Source organism: Panthera uncia, chromosome B4 (genome assembly GCF_023721935.1).
Source record: "Panthera uncia isolate 11264 chromosome B4, Puncia_PCG_1.0, whole genome shotgun sequence".
Lineage (NCBI taxonomy): Eukaryota > Metazoa > Chordata > Mammalia > Carnivora > Felidae > Panthera > Panthera uncia.
Genome location: NC_064809.1, coordinates 6,722,737 through 6,744,479, shown reverse-complemented (window position 1 = coordinate 6,744,479; position 21,743 = coordinate 6,722,737). Strand labels below are relative to the sequence as shown.

Below are 21,743 nucleotides of genomic sequence, written 5' to 3'. Positions count from 1 at the left end.
GTCCGTTTTAAAACCTTTTCTTACTTTTACAGATCTCACTGATTGTTCTTTCTTCTGAACTCTGGCAGGTCTTCCAGCCAATGAGTAAAATGTATGTCTCTACGTATCTCCCTATGTTTCTTTATGTTTTTTGCACTTTCTTCCCAATGGGATCATAAGTGCCTTGAGAGAAGGAACCGTGTGTAATAGACCTTCTCGGTCCTTCATGGAATTTAATCTATGGTAGTGATTAACAAATTCTAGTTAGTTACCATTTCTTTTTTTTTGGGGGGGGGGATATATATTTTTCTTTAATTGTCAAGATTCAAAAATTCAGTTTCACAAATGTTTTTGAGTTTTACTTTATGCTGAGAGCTGTGGGGAAGAAAACGCAAGCACGAGGACTAAGTCACGGTTCCTGTTCTGCACGTGTGTCCTGTCTAGTTGGGACAGGGGAAGGGGTGAGCAGCCTGGGGGCGGGGGTCGGCCTGCACAAAACAGGTTCCCGTACGTTGTAGACGGAGGGTGCTGTCCGGTGGGGCAAGGGCCACAAGGCGTAACAGTGGGGGCCTCTGTGGGAAAATAGTAACTGGGCAGAAGCAATAAAACTAAAATAGCTTCTTGAAACTTTTCTCAATCTGTCTCTTGGGCCCGTAAACTATGCCTCCTACTTCTGATGTAATATTGTGGAAAATTTCTACCACATCCATAATCTTAATTTGAGGCAAAACAGAAATACCATAATGGTTAGACTTTGTGTTTTGTGAGGTGTCTTCCAATGTCACATTTTCAGTTTCATGAAATGATAATTGACACTACGAATAAGGACAAATCAGCATGACAAATAGTCTCCGGTGTACCAAGTGAAGAAAATTTTAAATTATTTTCGGAACAGTGCTGGGCAAGGATTGTCCGCGGAGGAGCCGGATTTCACGCGGAAAGGCCAGCAGCTCATCTGTAACCTTTGTTTCCCCAAGCTGCGCACTTCCTAAATTCTTTCCCCAACTACGACTCTGCTTTGATGTGCAAGAGTTAAGCGGCGGGGTGCTAACGTTTGGAAAATGCCGGAATGTGAAAGCAGTGCAGAACGGATTCGACTCAATGTTCCGTCTTAAGTGTTTACCACGTAACGGACGGTGAGGGAGGTTCCCAGGTCACTTTTGAATCAGCCGCAAAAACTGATATTTAGTACGTGTCTGGAGTGTTGGGTTGCAGGCCATCTGAGGGTGGTGGCTGTGGAAAGCCCCGAATGGCCGGGCTGCCTCTAGGTCCTTTCGCGAAAGAGGCGGGATCGGAAGCCAGGGGCTCCCGGCTCTCACGCTGGATTGATGGCCTCCTCCCCGTGTGACTCGAGGCAAGGAAACCTCTTTGGCCTACGTTGGTCAGGCGAGGGGGCTGGACTCCTACTCTTTATATTTTGTGTTTATAATTTATACGGTGACTTTCTCCAGTAGGGTTTCAGGGGTGTTGCTAATAGGCACAAGTTCACAAAAGAAAACAAAAAAAATGCGTAGCGATCGGGTGCTCAGCTTCTATTGCTGCGTAAAGATCTTCCCCAAACCCAGTGGCTTAAAGCAGCAGTCACTCTGTCGTACTGTTTGTGGGGCAGGCACTGAGGCAGAGCTCAGCCTGATGATTCTGTTGGCCGTGCAATGTCAATGGTGGCCGCTCAGCTGGCAGGTGGGCCGAGCGGGAGGGTTTGTGTCCTCGGCCTCTGGGCCCCTGGGCAGCAGTTGGCCTTGGCTGCTCCTGTCGCCTGCAGTGGTCACGCCCGGCCTTTCCGGCGTGACGGGCTCCGTCCGACCCGGTGACTCAGGGCCTCGAGGAGACTTCTGGAACACCTGCGTCCAAGCGGCGAGGCTGCTCTGTGGCCTGGCCTCAGAGTCCCAGAACATCGCTTCTGGTGTGTGTTCTGTAAGTGAAACAAGCCACTAAGACCCAGAATCAAAAGATAAATGAATTAAAACGCACCTCTCAATGGCAAGAAAAGCCAAGAATTTGGGCCGTCGGGAAATCTTTAACATTTTGTTGTTACTGTATTAAAATACACATCACGTAAAATTTAACTTCTAAACCGTTAAAAAGTGGACGGTGCGGCGGTATGAAGTATATTCACGCATCATACAGCTCCACCGTCCATTTCCAGAACTCTTTTCATTTTGCAGAACCGAAACTCTGTACCCTTCGCGTAAAACTCCCCGTTCCCCCTCCTCCCAGCCCCTGGAAACTGCCTTCCTCCTTTCTGTCTCGGTGACTTTGGTGGCCGCACGTAATTCATACAAGCGAACCACACAAGATTCGTCCTTCTGCGGCTGATTTATTTCACTTAGCATAGTGCTGTCAGAATTAATCCGTGTTGTAGCGTACGACAGGATTTCCTTCCTTTTTTTTTTTTTGAGTAATACGCCATCGTGTGCATAAAGCACATTTTGTTTCTCTCGCCATCGGCCAGTGCACACTTGGGTTACTTCCACACGTTGGCTGTTGTGAAAAATGGCGCTCTGAACATAGGTGTACAAGTTGTGGCCATTTTTAATCTCGTAGAACAGAGGAGACTAGCGAGCAAAACAGGCTTGGAATAAGAACACTTCTAGTAAAAACACAGCAAACGTGGCTACTCAGGGCCAGTGTCCGTGAGTCAGTAGGCATGGGGAGCTGGGACTATGGGATTTGGGTCTGATCTAAAGCCACAGCCACTGTTAGTCACGGTCATGGGGGAATGTACATCCAGAGTTGCCCCAGCGTCTGTTCCAAGAGATGTGAGAGTTCTGGATTTTTATGTGAACTTTCCAGTTTTTAAATTTTTTTTTTAAGTTTATTCATTTTTGAGAGAGAGAGACAGAGCGTGAGCAGGGGAGGGGCAGAGAGAGAGAGGGAGACACAGAACCTGAAGCGGGCTCCAGGCTCTGAGCTGTCAGCACAGAGTCCGACAGGGGGCTTGAACTCAGGAACAGCAAGATCATGACCTGAGCCAAAGTCAGACGCTCACCCCAGGGAGCCACCCAGGCGCCCCTAATTTTTAAATGTTGTCACCTACGTGAAAAATTTTAAAAGATTGTGCAAGTCAAATAAAAGTGTGGTCTGTATAATTTAAGATTTCTTCCCAAAACACACCAATCAGTAAAGGTATGTAAATGACTGGCATCAGGGCTTTACCTGTTTTAAATAGTGCAGACCAGGGGCGCCTGGGTGGCTCATTCGGTTAAGCATCCGGCTTCGGCTCAGGTCATGATCTCGAGGTCTGTGAGCTCGAGCCCCATGTCATGCTCCGTGCTGACGGCTCAGAACCTGGAGCCTGTTTCAGATTCTGTGTCTCCCTGTTTCTCTCTCCTCCCCTGCTCATGCTCTGTCTCTCTCTTCTCAAAAATAAATAAATGTTAAACAATTTTTTTTAAATAGTGCAGACCAGGCATCAGCAAACTTTCACTTAAAGGAGTAGGTAGGAGGGACTTCAGGCTTTGTAAGTAAGGCTGTACTGTGTCACAGATCCGTGACTACGTAACTACTCTACACTGTAGCATGAAAATAGCTCCAGACGGTATGCAGATGAATGGATGTAAAAGAATTTATGTTCAAATAAGACTTTATGTACAAAACCCCTGTGGCCTGCCTGCCTGCCATAGTTTGCTGACCCCAGGTATTGATGAATCAGAGGGCAGGGCCATCTGAAGGCATGAGCATTTCAAACAATCATGAAAAATGATTATAAAGGGTTGATGGATAAAATAGGGGCTGGTTAATTAAAATATAGTGCATCTCGGGGTGCCTGAGTGGCTCAGTCAGTTAAGCGTTCAACCCTTGATTTTGGCTCAGGTTGTGATCTCATGATTCGTGAGATGGAGCCCCGCATCAGGCTCTGTGCTGACAGTGTGGAGCCTGCTTGGGATTCTCTCTCTCTGTCCCTCCCTCACTCATGTGTGTACTGTCTCTCTCTCAAATAAATTTAAGAATAAAATAAAATATAGTGCATCTGTAAAAAAGAAAATACCGTGCAACTATTAAAAGAATGAGGGTGATCGTTCTGGACGGTGGCAGATGGCATTTTTCAAAGATAGTGGCACTTTGAGACTCCACTCCTCCCATTGAGATTGGGTCTGGGCTCTCTCCCTTTCAAATGGAACATACCTTGGTGACTCCTTTGCCCAGTAGAGTATGGTGGAAACGGTGCCACGTGACTTTCAGGGTGAGGGCAAAGGAGGGGATGTCGCTTCCACCTTGATGTTGGGAAATGCACACTCGTGAAGCCTCTAGCTACCACGCCATCAGCCTGACTGACGTGTGAGGTGATCTGAACCTGATCACGTGGAAGGATCGCATAGAGGGGCCCTGGGACGACACGAGACAGATGCCTTTTGGCCCCGAGCTGCTACAGGGGCCCGTTGTTTCGGCCCCAGCCACCTTCTGACTGCCCCCGCCCCCACCGGCCAAGCCTTTCTAGAATTCCTGACCACGGAAACCACAGGAGAAAATGCCACGGTTGCTGTTAAACCACTAAGTTTTAGAGTGGTCGGATATGCAGCGTTAGATAATTGGAACATGCACAGACACAGAAAGGTGAATACACTGTATCATTAAGTGAAATTAAAGCAAATCAATGCAGCATGTGTTTATGGAAGGATACACCAAGAAACTGTTAATCTACGTATTGCTTCTGGGGAACAGAACTGTAGATCCAGGGTGGGAGGGAGACCATTGTGTTTCCTTTTATTTTCTGTGTAATTTGAAGTTTTTACCATGTACAGATGTTACTTGATACTTTTTTTAAAAACTAGTTTACATGTTTTTTAATGTTGAAATTTTTTGTCAACTTTTTAAAAAAGTTTTTATTTATTTGAGGGAGAGAGAGATAGAGTAGGGCAGGGGCAGAGAGAGAGAGAGAGAGAGAGAATCTCAAGCAGCCTCTATGTCATCAGTGCAGAGCCCAGTGTGGGGCTTGAACTCATGAACCGTGAGATCATGACCTGAGCTGAAACCAGGAGTGGGACGCTCAACCGCCTGAGCCACCCAGGTGCCCCAAGAGACTAACTTTTCATGAAGACTATTTACAATCAAGTATTTTTAAGTTCAGGAATGGTTTCCTAAAACCCAGTGTTTTATTCCTTACTTTATTATTTTTTTTTTTGAGTATCACCATTATTTTTCAAGATTTTTTTAAATGTTTATTTATTTTTGAAAGAGAGCGCAGTGGGGGAGAAGCAGAGAGAGAGGGGACAGAGGATCTGAAGCGGGCTGTGTGCCGACAGCTGAGAGCCCAGTGCGGGGCTGGAACCTACGAACCCTGACATCATGATCTGAGCCACAGGCAGACGCTTAACCCAGTGAGCCACCCACGTGTCCCTGTTCCTCAAGTTAGCTTTGCCTCAGATTCTTGGATCTCAGAGGTGAGTGTAATTTTAGTGACTTATTCAGGCCCTCTTATAGACGAGGAGATATATGAAGAGGTCCACTTCTTCCTATTACTTTAAAACAGTGGTTTCGGACTCGACCATCAGACCACTTGGAAGGCTTGTCAAAATACAGGTTTCTGGCTCTGTCCCCTGTGTTTCTGATTCTGCAAGTTTGGGACGGGGTTTGAGATTCTGCATTTTTAATCAGTGTCCAGGTGATGCTAATGGTGGTGGTTCTGGGACCACACTTTGAGAACCACTGCCGTGATGTCATTCCTTCTCAGACCAGGTCGGAGAACTTCTCTTCCTCTTGCAGGGGAAGAATGTTTCAAGTATGTTTAGAGTTCTTTCTCGACCCGATGATCACTTCACTGAACCTATACGTTTATCTTTTTCCGCTTTTCTAAGACAGCTACCCGCTCTCGTAACATCTTTCCTGCACCTCGTGCCGTTTGTTTTGACCCTTTTATGTCACCGGGACCTGAAGTTCAGCCACAAGGACGAATAAACCCTTGACGTCTGCACCCAGTAGTCACCCATTCTGGCCGGGCCCCTGTGTGGCTCTGTTCCATGCAGCACCCCATCTCGTGGGTGTTCGTGGGTGTTCTCAAATGTGCTTTGTTTCAGAGTGCAAAGTCTTACCTCTCTAACATATCATATGGAGCATCTCTCCAGCTTTGGATGGTTTGCTGTGAAGGGCACGCCCTTTAAATACGTTTAAACAGAACAACACTCTGTGAAACTCTTTTGAAATGGGGTTAAAGATTATCTTTGTCTCTCCCGGGGCAATATGCTTTGATATCAGCAGGCCATCATCTTGTATTTATTTTGAAAACTAGCTCAGCGCTGGAAAGCAATTGAGAGAGCAGAGGAAGGTTGAAGTACACATCGACTGGGCAGGACGATGCCGGTAGGGGAAAGTAGGATCCTAGCAGAGTAACCTGGCTCCATTCAGCATTTATTGACAGCCCGCTGCATACTGAGGGCCGTGCTGGGGTTTGAGCACACAGAGATAGAAAGATCCATCCAGAGAGGCAGCCTAGCATCATGGTGGTGCCTGAAGCAGGCGGGGTAGAGTTCAAGTCTCATTTCCATTAATGCCCGGTGAGCCAGAGAGTCGACTCACAGGCTGGACTTCCTCTCACATATGAAATGGGAATAAAAAACGCCTACTTCGCATGTGTGTCCAAGCCTATCATGAGACGATGTCTTGTCTTGGTCCGCTTGGACTGCCATTACAAAATACCATCGACTGGTGTTAAACAACAGAAATTTATTTTCTCGCTGTTCTGGAGGCTGGAAAGTCTAAGATCAGTATCTGTCAGGGTTCATTTCCTGGGGAGGACTCTCTTCCTCGCTCGTAGGCGGCCACGTTCTCATTCACACAGTCTTTTCTTGGTGTATGCGTGGAGAGTGAGAGCGGGCCCTCCCGTGGCTAACCCCATCGTGAAGGTCCTCGTGACCTCATCTAATCAAATCACACCCAAAGGCCACATCCCCAAGTACCATCATATTGGGGGGTAGGGCTTCACCACATGAATCTGCAGGGTGGGGGGTGGTTGGGGGGACTCAAACACGGAGTCCATAACATGCCTGGGAGTTGCTCAGCCAGTTCTTGGAGTTAGAGAACCACTCTGCCACCGGCGACTTTCCCCATTCATGTGTCCTTACCTCTTCAGCTCCAGCTGTGGTCTGATGGAGCGCTTCTGGGAAGGCTAGAAATACACCGACAAGTTTAACCAGCTTTTCGATCTCCGTGTAGCGAGCGCTCTCGTCAGAGACTTTGGGGACAAATTTAATTAGCCTACACTTTCCTTTTTCTGGGTTCTCATTCCCCCAATACTCTCTTGAGCTCGGTATCGATTCCCACTTTGCAGTCGTGTGATTGTCGTCTCAGGAGGAAAGCAGGATATTGAATTTAACTTGAAAATATGAGAATTTTTTTAGGTAGCCTCTGATGTTTTCATCACTTCATGATCCTGTCAATGTGATCTAAAAGTGGATAACAATATATACTTCATTTCTGAAATTCCACTACTTTTGGACTAGTTAAGCCATGTATATTCTCTGTTAAATTGGAAATCCTGTGTTCACTTCTTTTTTTTTTTTTTTAACATTTATTTATTATTGAAAGACAGAGAGAGTCAGAGCGTGAGCAGGGGAGGGGCAGAAGGAGAGGGAGACACAGAATCCGAAGCAGGCTCCAGGCTCCGAGCTGTCAGCCCAGAGCCCGACGCGGGTCTCGAACTCACGAACCGCGAGATCGTGACCTGAGCTGAAGTCGGACGCTTAACCGACTGAGCCACCCAGGCGCCCCGTGTTCACTTCTTAAAGTTAGGTTAAAAAGCGTGCTTCCTTGTCACCAACTGGTTGTTCAACCACGGTTACTTTGTGAGTGGGAAAGTCAGGACAAGACAAGGAAAGGAGAAGGGACTCACACGCCACAGCCTCCCCAATTAGAGAGTATTTCTCGCACTTTCACACGGCACTGAAAGCACTGCGTGTTTCCCTTCCAACAGAAAACCAAGCCCTTAATGACAGAATTCTCGGTGAAGTCCACCATCATTTCCCGTTATGCCTTCACTACGGTCTCCTGTAGAATGCTGAATAGAGCTTCTGAGGACCAGGAGATTGAGTTTCAGATGCAGGTTCCGGCTGCGGCGTTCATCACCAACTTCACTATGTAAGCGATACTCTGATCGGAGACCCTGAGATGGAGGGGTGTGTGTGTGTGTGTGTGTGTGTGTGTGTGTGTGTGTGTTGGTGGCGGCGGCCAGGGTGAGTCTGCCAGGATGTGGGGTCCACAGCCTTCTGGCGTGAGAATTTATCCCAGCAGATGTATATGGCTCAGAAGGTTGACTCCCTCCTCTCTCTCCTTCCCTACCTTCGTTCTCCCCTTTCTCTCTCCCTTCCACCCTTTCTTCCCCTTTCCCTCCTTCCCATGATCCCTTTTTTCATTCTGTTCCTGTCGTCTTCCCTGCTTCCATTCCCCATTCCTCTGTCTTTCTCTCCTTCCCTTCAACAAACGGGTGCCCGCTCTGGGCCAGGAACTCTTCAAAGTGATCGGTATATTTCTGAGAAAAAGGCAGTGTTGTTCGGCTGCAGAAATTGCTTTGGGAGAGATAGTAAGTAAGGAAACCAATCAGTGGATGAGACAATTTTAGACCGTAGCAAGTGCTTAGGGATGGCAGGAAGGACCGAGAGGGGCTTGTCTAGGCAGGGAGAAATCAGGGAGGTGGCCTACAAGAGGCGATGTTTAAGTTGAGATCTGAACAATGAGGCAGTGTGAACCCTATGATATGTGATGTAAACCGTATTTCTTCTTTTCTTCTGAGCTAAGGGGTAAAGACATACAAAGTAGAGTAGGTTTGGGGGTTTAATTTGGGGCCTGGGTAAGATTCAGGCTGGTGAATCTTCGTGGAAATTGGTCTGATGTCCTCCTGGAGAATCCCAGAGGCACCATGGGTCAGACCTGCCTATTTGGACCTTGGAAATTGCCCCAGAATGAAATGAATGATTCAAGGTAGTGCCCCGGCCTGGAATGCGTTCTTTCTGCATATCTGAGAGTCACATAAAAATATTTTCTGGGGATGTCATGGTTATGAGATCCATGTTTGAATTTGACTTGGAACTGGAGGCCGGTAGCAGGGCTGTCTCTTGTGTTTCAGGCTCATCGGAGACAAGGTGTATCAGGGAGAAATCAGAGAGAGAGAAAAGAAAACTGGTGATAAAGTCAAAGAGAGAAGGAATAAAACCTCAGAAGACGACGGGTAAGTGCCGCTTAAAAAATCCATTTCAGCAAGGGGCCACATCTTCTCCTCCTTTGCCTGCCCATCTTGTCCCTTCCCTTCCTTCAGTACTTACCTGCTTTTTATTTTTATCATAAATAGTTAAATATATATAGCTAACAACATAGCAGAAAAGGGGTTTATAATAAAAAGGAACATTTTACCACCACTGCTCTCCAGGTCTCACTTTCTAGAAACATCCACGTCTAATACTTCTGTAGTTTCTTTGTAGTGACCTCCCTAACTCTAAAACTTACGGTAGTCTTGTTTTTTAAAGATTTCTGTTTTTTAAAAAAATTCAAGTTAGTTAACATCCAGCATAGTCTTGGCTTCAGGAGTAAAACCCAGCGACTCATCTCTTACATAGGACACCCAGTGCTCATCCCAACAAGTGTCCTCCTTAATGCCCATCCCCCCCCGCCACCACCCCTCCATCAATCCTCAGTTCTCTGTGTTGGAGAGTCTCTTCTGGTTTGTCTCCCTCTCTGTTTTTATTTTATTTTTCCTCCCCTTCCCATATGTTCACCTGTTTTATTTCTCAAATCCCACATATGAGTGAAGTCGTATGATCTGTCTTTCTCTGACTGACTTATTTCACTTAGCATAATACCCTCTAATTCCATCCACATTGTTGCAAATGGAACGATTTCATTGTTTTTCATCGCTGAGTAGTATTCCACTGTGTGTGTGTGTGTGTGTGTGTGTGTGTGTGTGTGTAATATATATATACCACATCTTCTTTGTCCGTTTGTCAATCAGTGGACATTTGGGCTCTTTCCATAATTTGGCTGTTGTTGATAGCACTGCTATAAACATTGGTGTATACGTGTCCCTTTGAATCAGCATTTTTGTATCCTTTGGATAAATACCTACGAGTGCAGTTGCTGGGTCATAGGGTAGTTCGATTTTTAATTTTTTGCGGAACCTCCATACCGTTTTCCAAAGTGGCTGCACCAGTTTGCATTCCCCCCAACAGTACAACAGGGTTCCCCTTTCTCCGCATCCTCGCCAACATCTGTTGTTGCCTGAGTTGTTCATGTTGGCCATTCTGACAGGTGTGAGGTGGTATCTCATTGTGGTTTTGACCGGTATTTCCCTGATGATGAGCGATGTTAAAAATGAGACCTCATCTGTTGATTTTCTGCTCTGAAGGAGTGTGGCATATGTACAACACGGCCATCCTCCCTCTGTGGGCCACATATTTAGATTCTTTTCTTCCCTCTTCTTCCATCAGTGTAAGCAGTGTTACACCATCCTAGACTAGCCTTACACTATCTTCAGTGATAATAGTCCCTGTCCTTCAGTGAAACCGTACCTTTTCTTTCCCATTTCCAGTGTCCACCTTTTTCTACCTGATCATTTACTTTTGCACTGTCAGTGTTACCAACACGTAAATTCTGATCGTTAATGAAATTTATTTTCTTTGTTTGGTCTATAACTTGAATCTAACCACTGAAAGCCAATAACTAGCATTTGATTTTTAATGATTACATAAATGGCATTAACTGCAGAGCCTCTGGGTATATTCAGATTCTGGTTCCCTCTCTACCAGCCTGTTTGAAGAAAAGTGATCTGTTCCCTTTGAAGAAAACTGATCTCGATCTCGGTATCTAGATAAGTTGGTGTGAACACGTGAACCTGTTTTTGTTCGTTAATAAAAAGACGTAGTTTTGAGAAAGCTTGATCTCTAAAATCATAGACTGTCAGAAACGTTGGTGCTGGAAGTCCTATTAGCAAGAACAGAACATCTCACTCTTGCCTGGAAGATGTGAATCATGGGTTTACTTTGATACAAAAAGCAGCTGAGGTATAAGCTTCAGATAAGGCATTGTTAGACACAAAAGTCCACGTTTATCTTAGCTTTATAGTTCCTAAAGACAGAGAACCTCAAGTTTGCTTCTTAGTCCAGTCTGATATTAACCACTTTACACACAGCCTGCTATTCTTTAAGCCTCCAAATGCTCCAAACACTATCTACACTCCCCTTTCCCCCCCAATCTTACAGTATTGCCCTGTGTCCTCCTTTGGCAAAATTCTCCATGATGCCTTTGATATATAGTCTCCCTTACTGCAGCAGTTTATTAAAACCTAGTTTTGTTGGACTGTAGGTGGGTCCCACGTGGTCTTTATCAGAAGAATTTTATGGGGAATATCTTCTGTTACCATTCATAAATTGTTCATAATCATGCCACAGTTTAGTTGGATCACAACATATGCATTTTTGTTTTTCCTGGAGTTTTTAATTGTCTTTCTTTTTCTTATGAGGTACAACTCAATTTTGTCACTATTAACATCTAGCAAGACACATAAGTCATTTGAAATGGTGACTAAATGAACAGCCGTGACAAGCAATGACATCCACGTTATTGCCAACAGCATTGGGAAGGCATCGCGGATTGGGAGGCACATCTTGATTTCAGAGCTGTCAGTCGTGGAGGAATGGTGTTTCCAGGTCCAAGGGATACTGTCATTGCTTTGCAGCCTTGTCGGCAATGTTTGCCCCGGGATTTCTTTTCATTTTCTTCTGGGTTGGTCTTATTTCTCCTGGTCTTCCATGTCTTCCTCTTTCTTTTTCACTTTTACTTTGCTGGAGTATATTCTGAAATAACTTCCTCAGGATGGGTGTGTGAGAGACAAACTTTCTGAGACCTTGATTAACATTTTGACTGTATATGGAATTGAAGATTCAGAATACTTCATCATGCCAGCATCTAATAACAATCAGCATTGCTGGTGATGCATCTAATGTGCTCTAATACCTGATTCCTTTTCTGTGTCTTCTGTACTGGATGTTTGGAGATTTTACGGTAATGGGCTTAGGTGTCAGTCTTTCTTCAGCCATTCTTCCCAACTGTCAGTGAAGCTTTTCCATCTTAATATGTATGTCCATTTTTAGTTCTGGGAAAGAGAAGTGTAGGAAGCCTGTCACCTTACTCATTCACACATGGATTTGGAGGTCTCCTTCCCGTATTTGGCCCCCTTCTCACTCCCAGCTTGTGCTGAGCCAGAGCCTGCCATCTCTCTGACATTCTGTGGATGGTTTGCATCTTGGTCCTTTGCTGCAGCCTCTTCCCACGTAGACTGAGCTGTAGAGTTCTCGTTCTGCTCAATTTCCCACCTTCCAGAAATGTTTGAAGTGTTGTACCCTCTAATGGTTGCCCCTGCCGCTCTTATTCCTTTGGTTTAATCCGATCCCTTTTATGGTCAGTCTGCCATTTTGAATCAGAGAACCTTCACTGCAAGCACTGAAAACATTTGGAACGGTTTGTATTTGTATATGCTTTGTAATCCCTTACTCCTTACCCTTACCCCTGGCCACATCCACCAAACTTTACCAAGTGTAAAAACCTAATCTATTAGGCATTTTAAAGTCACATCAGATGTCAGGCTTGTTTGGCCATTCCTGTAAAGAGAAGGATGCGGTTCACATCTTGACCCCAAAGCTGTGTTTTCCAGCAGGCCACCTATTTCAAAATGCCCTTGCCTGTCTGCCCCTTGGGCGTGACTTGGGGAGAGGTAAGGACATTCAGCAGTCTGGAATTCTGTCTCTTTAGTGTTCCTTGATCTAGTTCAGGCCTTTGGCTTCCCCTCCCAAAACTAACGTGTCGTTTTTCTTCCCAAGGACTCTCTTGGGACAGCGGCCAGTGCCCTGAAGGGACTTGAGGGAAACAGGTTTTCCTTTTTCTCTTTCTAACAGGGAAAAGGGGACTGAAACGTTCAGAGCCTCTGTCGTGATCCCCAGCAAGGACAAAGCTGCCTTCCTCCTCAGTTACGAAGAACTCTTGCAGAGGCGGCTAGGGAAGTATGAGCACGTTATTAGCGTGCGGCCCCAGCAGCTGGTGGGGAGGCTGACGGTGGAAGTGAACGTTCTGGAGAGGTCCGGCGTCACATCGCTGGAGGTGCTGCGGTTACAGCACAGTAGGCAGAAGGGCAGCGTGAGGGGGGAAGGTGAGTGCGGTTGCCGGATCTTCGGTGCTGGCTTGGGGCGGGTGTTGGCTTTGCAGAAGCCTATAAAACAGCTCCCCTTCAACAAAGGCTCTGAGAGTTTGTGGGAATCTGAAAGACGACAGCGAAGCAAAGGCAATGCCCTGTATGGGTTTTTTAATTTATTTGTTTTGGGAGAAAGAGAGAGCGTGCGTGCAAGCAGGGGAGGGTCAGAGAGAGAGGGAGAGAAAAAAATCCCAAGTAGGCTCTGTGCTGTCAGTGCAGAGCCCGATCACAAAATCGTGACCTGAGCCCAAATCAGGAGTCGGACACTTAACCGTTTGAGCCACCCAGGCGCCCCCTTGTAGAGTTTTTTTTTTTTTTTTCCTAAACCAGGGTTCTATCAGGAGACTTAAAGAAGTTTAAATCATTTGATACAGTAATCCTCACTTCTGGACATCTAACCCAAGTGAAGCATCTAAAATATTGGGGATGTTACATGCATAACCCTGTTTATTTTCCTTATTTTTTTAACATTTATTTATTTTTGAGAGAGAGACAGAGCGTGAGTGGGGGAGGGGCAGACAGAGAGGGAGACACAGAATCCGAAGCAGGCTCCAGGCTCTGAGCTGTCAGCACAGAGCCCGACGTGGGGTTTGAACCCACGAACCGTGAGATCATGACCTGAGCTGAAGTCAGTCGCTTAACTGATGAGCCACCCAGGTGTCCCTTTGCATAACCCTATTTGATAACGTTTGTAGTAACAAAAATGTTCTATCATCCTAAATATTCAACCATACAAACGTGATTAGTAAAATATGGTTATGAAAACAATTCAGCATGTGATTGGGGGGAAAAAGACGCATTTGTACACATTCTATAATGTTAAATGAGGGACGCCTGGGTAGTTCAGTCAGCTGAGTGTCCAACTTTGGCTCAGGTCATGGTCTCACAGTTTGTGGGTTCGAGCCCCACATCAGTCTCTGTGCTGACAGCTCAGAGCCTGGAGCCTGCTTTGGATTCTGTGTCTCCTTCTCTCTGCTCCTCCCCAGCTCATGCTCTCTGTCTCTCAAAAATAAATAAACATTAATTAAAATTAATTTTTAACTAATTATAATTTAAAAATTATGTTAAATGTGAAGTGGACAAAAGGCTAGAAAGTTATATAAAGTAATCATTTTATACTAGAGGATGAGGGATTCCATGGTTATTTTTCTAAAAATCCATTTTTGAAACATTAAACATATAACACTAACATAAACGTTTCAACAACGTGTGAGATTCTTTCTAAAATTAAGTAGTGGAAACTCTGTACTATACATTTGATTGAGGGCATGGGCATTTTGGTTCATAACCTGGACTTCTTAGTTTAGGTTTTTCTCAAAATCTGATTTTTAAAATAGCACTCTGTTTGTTGAAATGATAATGATAAATTCAGTATAATATAATTTTAATTACAGTAGTTTCAGCTGATAGTTTATATGTAAATGTTCACTTGTTTTTCTTATACCACTTTTTGTTTTATTTTTACTTATGTATTTATTTTTATTTAAATTTTTTGAATGTTTATTTACTTCTGAGAGAGAGAGAGAGAGAGAGACAGAGTGTGAGTAGGGGAGGGGCAGAGAGAGAGGGGGACACAGAATCTGAAGCAAGCTCCAGGCTCTGAGCTGTCAGCACAGAGCCTGACGTGGGACTCGAACCCATGAACCGTGAGATCATGACCTGAGCCGAAGTCGGACACTTAACCGACTGAGCCACCCAGGCACCCCATTATACCTCTTTTTGTCTTAAATGTTTGTTTTTGAGAGAGAGAGAGACAGAGAGAGACAGAGAGAGAGAACGCATGTGCATCTGTGCACACGTGAGCCAGGGAGGGGGCGAGAGAGGGGGAGAGAGAGAGAATCCCCAGCAGGCTCCATGCTGTGAGCGCAGCGCCTGATGTGGGGCTCAATCCCACAAACCGTTGAGATCGTGACCTGAGCCGAAACCAAGAGGTGAATGCTTAACCGACGGAACCACCCAGGAGCCCCTAAATGTTCACCTGTGTTGGGCTGTGCCGTAAGCAGACCAGTAAGCCTTCGTGTCAAGTCAGATAACGAGGCAGATGTGCCAGAAAGCTGCACGGGGCTGGGAATCTCTAGATTTCAGTATTTGTGATGTTGAGGCCCGGAAAATGCTGACCGGTCAGTGAATATGCAGAATCTGAACTGTGCCCGTGTAGCTGCAGGGAGAGTCCAGAGGATCCCAAGAAGGCAACTGTGGCAAGAATATGTAGGAATGAGCTTGGAAGGAAAGTAGAGACGCGATTTGACAAGGGGAAGAGAAGAAGGTTGTCACGTAACATAACGTGAAGACAGTCAGGACCCGGAGCTGGTGTGCTCAAGAGTTCGCCGTACGGGACATTGCTTTCCTCTCCCAGCCTGCAGTTCAGTTCACGACGGTCCACAGACAAGTAGTCGCGTCTCGAAGACTGGAGTATGTCCCGGTTCCCCGGGGGTCTTTTGTTACGTGTTCATTCCCAGCCCGGATTTTGACACTCTTGATCTAGATCTCATTGGAAACAATAACCGTCGAGGTTTCTGACCTGCAGAAATGGTATGATATATAATTCGCCATTCTTAGGTCATACCGGCCGCCGTGTGTGTTCGTAACAGTTGATTTCACTTCGGCTATTAACTACAACCTTGAACAAAATTGCCTAGGCCCTGTGAGACTCAGCTTGCACATCTGCAGAGCGGGGACAGTAACTATTTCATAGGGTCATTGGGAAGGGTTTGTGCGTGTGATGCGCATGGTCCCTAGTAAGGGCTTAATAATGAAGTATTATTATTATTATCATCATCATCACCTTATATTTGCTTTTTTCTGTGCAGATCTCATATCCCCTGTTAGCTCATAAGTGTTTTGGAAGGCAGTCCTGTGTCTGATTACTTTGTCTCCTTATGGTATTTAACTCAATGCCTTTTAAACTGTAGATAGCTAATTAAGTGCTTGCCAGTGAGGAAAGAAGAACGAATATATACCGAAGCTAGTAAAGAATGTTTTAAAATTTCATTTTTTCCTAATCATAACTTACAGGGAAATTCTCCTACGTACTGCTGTGTGAAGGAGGTATGTTTTCAGGAGAAGGAAAATTCTTTAGGAGTTGCTGGGATCTCAGAGAGGGCGGAGCCACCATGTGGAGGGGCTCGTTGGAGATGCTGGGGTAGTCCTGCTGCGGTAATGAAATGTGTGCACTTTGCCGAATTTCCAGAACCGCTGTGACTCTTTAGTGTGTGATTTGTGGCATGCGTGTGTTATCTGTGGAGGCCATATGGATTAGGATTGTTAGTCAAGAAAGTTGCTTACTGTTTATATTCTGGGCCTGTGAGAACCTCAGAGGAGTTTTTCCAGACCATTGATCTCTTGGGACCTGTTTATTTTTAAGAAAGTTGTTTTCCTAGCTTTTTGTACCGAAGCGGATATTTTGCCTTCCAAAGCATGGAGATTTCACAAGCACGTATCCAAGCCAGGTGCAGTGGACCAGTTCCCTTTTGGCTCCTCGTTCCCATCCTTCCGAGCTCAGCTGTTACTGTCCCTGCAAAATGGCGGCCCCGACATGGAAATGCACAGGATGTTGTGATGTTTGTCTGGACCTTATTGCGTGTTACCCAAAGAAATCCAGGGTAGAGATCAAACTAGAATTGGGCTTGCCCCAGAACATGAGCTGTAGCTGTGTGAATGTGGACCCGAGCCAGTACATTCCTCTGATAGATCTGGCTGCCATGAAGAGATCAGACTTCTGGAATTTCTCAAAGCAAATCTGTGACCACTGGACCCGTTTGCATCCTTGGGGATGCACTTCTGGATTGGGATGACTGCGTGCTTGATCCTAGACTCAGCACTTGCGTGCGCTATCTCATTCAACCTTCACAACAGCCCTCTTGTGTCGTATTTTTTATCCCATTTTATTTCTGAAAAAGGCTTACAGAGTTTATAATATGAACAAGGACTCATATTTAATTACTGTTAGAAACAGAATCTCTAGGCATAGAGCTGACTCCCAACTTCATGCCCTTGCCCTCTGAACTGTACTGCCTCCTTAGTAAATAGAAATGGCAAAATACTGAGGGTCTGAGCTCAAATTCCAGATGTCTCCCTAGTTATGTAAGAAGAAAAAGAAAGGCTCAAAGCAGTACAACCTATCTTGGCCTCGGTTTCATTGTCTCATATATCAGGTATGTCAGGATTGGGCCCATAGCTAGTGTTCCTTCTCAGTGTAAAAACGAATCTTGTGAGATGTAATTTGGAAGGCAAGGCATCATACTTACTGGATTATTAAAGTAGAGTGAACTCCTGTATGTGGTTCAAAGTCTAAAAGATTATAAATTGGTTTACAGTGAAAGACAAGACTTCCTCTCTTATGCCTCCCACCCGCAGTTTCTCCTCCCCTAAAATATTTTGATGGTTTATGAGCTCAGTGGGACAGAGTCTTTGAAACTGAAACTTCTCCTAGAGCATGATGGGATGTGTGATGTTCCAAAGGCACACGCCAAGATGGATATTCTGTGTATGTGGCTTGTTCGAGGCTGGTCATTTCACTTTCTATGTTAAAACCCAAACTTCCTATTGTCCCATGGCACCTAAATTACTACCCTCTCCATGATTCCAATTTTTTTTTTTTGCAGAAAATTTTTATTTATGATAAGATCCCTGATAGTGGGGAGTAAAACAGAATGAGATAAACAAAGTGAGAAATAGGGTAGCTTGCCTGTTTTATTCCCTTTTGCTTTACATCAATGACCCTCAAACCTGGCTCTAGCCTTTAATCACCTGGAGAGGTTAAAAAAAACCCAAAAAACATAGAGATGACTGAGCCCTGCCTCAAGCACCTGAATCAGAATTTACCAGGGAGAGCCCTAGGTGGCTGGATTTCTGGGTGTGGTAGCTTTACAAATTTATACAAGAAGCCAAACAGCATATGAGTGCTTTTAACGTGTTCGTTTAGTTGTAAAGCTTAAGAATGAGGCTGTGTATGTTTCTACCACGGAACGGGTCTGTTTCTATGACTTCCATGGTTTCCCCTTTATCTTGTTTACTTTTTTAACAAGCAGTCTCATTGAGGTTTTAGTTTATATAGCATAAAATTTGGTCATTGTAAATGTACGACTCGTAGATTTTTAGTTTTTGCAGAGTTGTGCAACCATCACCACCATCCAATTTTAGAACACTTCTTTCACCCAGAAAGATCCACGTATCTGCAGTCACTCCCTGTTTCCACCCCAGCCCCAGGCAGCCGCTAATCTACGTGCTGTGTGTCTTCAGACAGCTGTACTTTCAGAAGCAGCCCAGGTGATTTTGATGCTCTGCGAATGTTAGGAACCCTTACTTTGAACTTACTAGCAGACTTTAGGGACATTCGCTTGGTCAAGATCCTGACCTACAGAAACACCTTTGAAAATAAGTAAGATTGTTCTTGTACTTTCACAGGACCCTCAGCACACTCTGACCCTTATTAAAATGTGCATCGTCCCTCTTTTCCACTAACATGTTTTTACTGTTGGATACAGGCCAACATAGGATTACTCACACAGTTGGTGGAAAATAACCTCTTTCCATAAGCAGTTTCTTCTGCTCATCAACATAGTTGGAAATGGAAAAGTACCAACAAGCCATTGGGTTGGTGCAGTCTTTCTAGTATAGTCTTGAGCTTATTAAACTGGGTAGCCTATCTTCTCTTGGAAAAGACAAACGTGATCATTCAGTGCATTGGTGGGCAGGGGTGGCGGGGGAGTCAAAAGAGCTTCTCTCCTTTCCTTGGTTCCTACTGTGGCTTCCTAGATCTCTTCTGCTCTTCCCCATTCTTCCCCACACCACAGTGAGAGCAGAGGCTCCTACCTTTCGAAGCATGTCCACCTTCAGCCTTCCTGTCTCCCACAGCTCCTTTCCTGGCCCAGTGGGTCCCGAACATCAGGTTGTGCTGCACATTAGGATCAACCGGGAGCTTTTGTAGATTAGCCAGGCCAGTTAAATTAGAGTCACCAGGGGTGAAAGCTTGTTTTCAAGTGTTATTTGGCTTAATTCCTACCTCTTTGTTCCCTAAAACTGGGATCGTGGGCTGCTGACTCTGTTTCCAAGCCTCCCAGCTGGAGTTCCTAAGTAATCCCAACTCCTCATCTTTGCCAAAACTGGCGGACTCATGTGATGTCACCCTGATCTGACATTAAAAGGAAATTTTAGTTTCAGAAGCTAAGAGACCAACATAACTATCTTCATTTTCTTCCAGTATCTGGTTCATCATCGTTGGTGCTCCATACTCAAGAGCACAGAAGAAAGTTACAGTACCAGGGTTGTGCTGTGAAAGTACGTTCTGAAAAGACAACCTACGGAATGGGGGAAAATATTTGCAAATCATATGTCTAAGCATCCAGTGTCCAGAATATGTAAAGAATTCTTACCACTCAATCAAAAGGAGATAAACAACCCAATTCAGATACGGGCAAATGTTTTGAATAGACATTTCTCCAAAGCAGACATGTAGATGGCCAAGAAGCACATGAAAAGACATTCCCGACCATTAGTCGGTAGTGAAATGCAAATCAAAACCACAATGAAATAGCACTTCACGCCCATTAGGATGGCTGTAATAATACAAAGAAACAAAAATGGAAAACAACAACTTTTGGCAGAGATGTGGAGACCCTTGTGCATTGCAGGTGGGAACGTAAATGGTGTAACCATTGTGGAAAGCTATTCGATTGTTCGTCAGAAAGTTAAACAGAGGATTACCTTAAGATCTAGCAGTTTCTCGAGATGTATATACGAAAGAATTGAGAACTAGTATTCAAATACTTGTATGTGAATAGCATCGCTATTCACAGTAGCAAAAAGGTGCGAACAATCCAAATGTCCATCAATAGGTGAATGGATGGTCGGCATCTGGTTATGGCCCTACAATGGGATATTGTTCAGCCATGTAAGGGATAAAATACAACATGGATGAACCTTGACAACATTATGCCAAGTGAAAGAAGCCAGACTCAAAAGGTCATGTGCCATATGATTCCGCTTATATGAAACATCCAGAATAGATAAATCCAGAGAGACAGAAGGCATGTTGATGATTGCCAGGGTCTGGGGAGGAAGGGACGGAGGGAGGGTGACTGCTTTAGTGGTTACAGAGCTTCTTTGGGGATGATGAAAGCATTTTGGAACTAGGTAGTACATTGTAAATGTACCAAATGCCACTGAATCGTGCATTTCAGAAAGGTTCATTCTGTGTTTGGTTGACTTTACCTGTTAGAATCCTACCTCGCCCCAGTGTCCTGGGCATCAGGGTCTGCTGTGCCCTCCAGCGTTTGGCTGTGCACCCTTTCTGTGTCCCGGAAGACAGATGGTAGGGCTCGGTGGAACTCTGCTTCCGGACAGCCTGCTTCTTAATCCCGTCCTCCCACGTGAGAAGCATCCGATAAAATGTTGACCCTCAAATAAGCCTAAGAACCAGGGAAACTTAGTTAGAAAGAAGAGAACCACTTGAAACGAGCCTCATCGCCTTTTCTGTGTGTGTGGGTGTGGACGGGAGGTTGGCCCGCAGCAGGCTTTGAGGTTACGTCCTGCAAGATCGAGTGACCTCCGACCGGAGACTCGCACAGCGTCTTGTAGATCAGTAAACACCCAATAAGGGGTTGATTGAATCTGTCAAAAAATCCCATTTGTCTTTTTCTCTGTCTGGTCTGTTAACCTCAGGACTCTGTCTTCTGCTGCGCAGGCTCTCTTAGGATTGTATTCTAGGCACCCAGCGTGGTGCCTGCCGTGGAGCGGGTGCTCAGGAAGTATCTGCTCAGTGAACTCAGGAACAAATAACTGTTGGCAGTGAAGGTGCCGCTAGGTTTTCAACACCTTCTTGGTTTAAGTTGGGTAATTTTGCCAGAACTTAGGCGCACCTCTTATTTTCTGTGCATGGGTGGGGGGATTAGGGGAAAGAATTTGGTTCCAGAAGACTGGTTGCAAATACACGGCTGTTCTCCTCTTCCTGAGTTCCCAGAGAAAAGCTAGGATGCTCAGTTAAATTTGAGTTTCAGGTAGACAAGTATGTCCTGTGCCATCTCTGGAACATACTTACACTAAAATACCTTTTGTTTATCTGTGATTCAGATTTAACTGGGAATCCCGTGTTTTTATTTGCGAACCCAGTCACTGCGTCGTGACTGATGGTTCACCCCTGGTTCCAGCTGCCCTGCTCTCCGTGTTCTTCTCCAGGATCTAGTCTCTGTTCTACAGCTGGAAGGGAATGGCCCTGTTTGGGCTGTGTACACTTGCCAGGAAATAATAATCTGGTTGTTATGTGAGGGTTTCCAGCATTGTTCGGCGCAGCAATGATTCAGGTATGAATCATTTGGCTCCATAGTTGGTTTTGTTTTGGTTTGTTTTCTTTTCTTTTGTTTTGTATTTAATGCTGATATGAGAACCGTGTTCTCTTGTTTGTTCTGACACTGGCCAGCTGTGAGCAGGATGGCTCAGAGAGACCTAGGAGGTGGCCTTCTCTCTTTCACTTGACATTGGTGACCAGTCTGCTCTTCTCGGGGATGCCTCACTCTCTCTCTTCCTTCTTCCTTCTTCTTCCTCCTTCCTTCTTCTTCCTCCTTCCTCCTTCCTCCTTCCTCCTTCCTCCTTCCTCCTTCCT

At 45.1% G+C, this 21,743-nt stretch overlaps 1 protein-coding gene across 1 annotated transcript in view; it reads left to right on the top strand.

The window, feature by feature from the left end:
* Positions 1–21,743, top strand: part of ITIH5 (inter-alpha-trypsin inhibitor heavy chain 5) — a 78,306-nt gene that overhangs the window by 14,351 nt on the left and 42,212 nt on the right. The window contains exons 3-5 of the mRNA XM_049626780.1: positions 7,886–8,049; positions 9,035–9,136; positions 12,852–13,102. Coding sequence (XP_049482737.1) covers positions 7,886–8,049; positions 9,035–9,136; positions 12,852–13,102 — 517 coding nt within the window. The remainder of the gene's footprint in view (positions 1–7,885; positions 8,050–9,034; positions 9,137–12,851; positions 13,103–21,743) is intronic.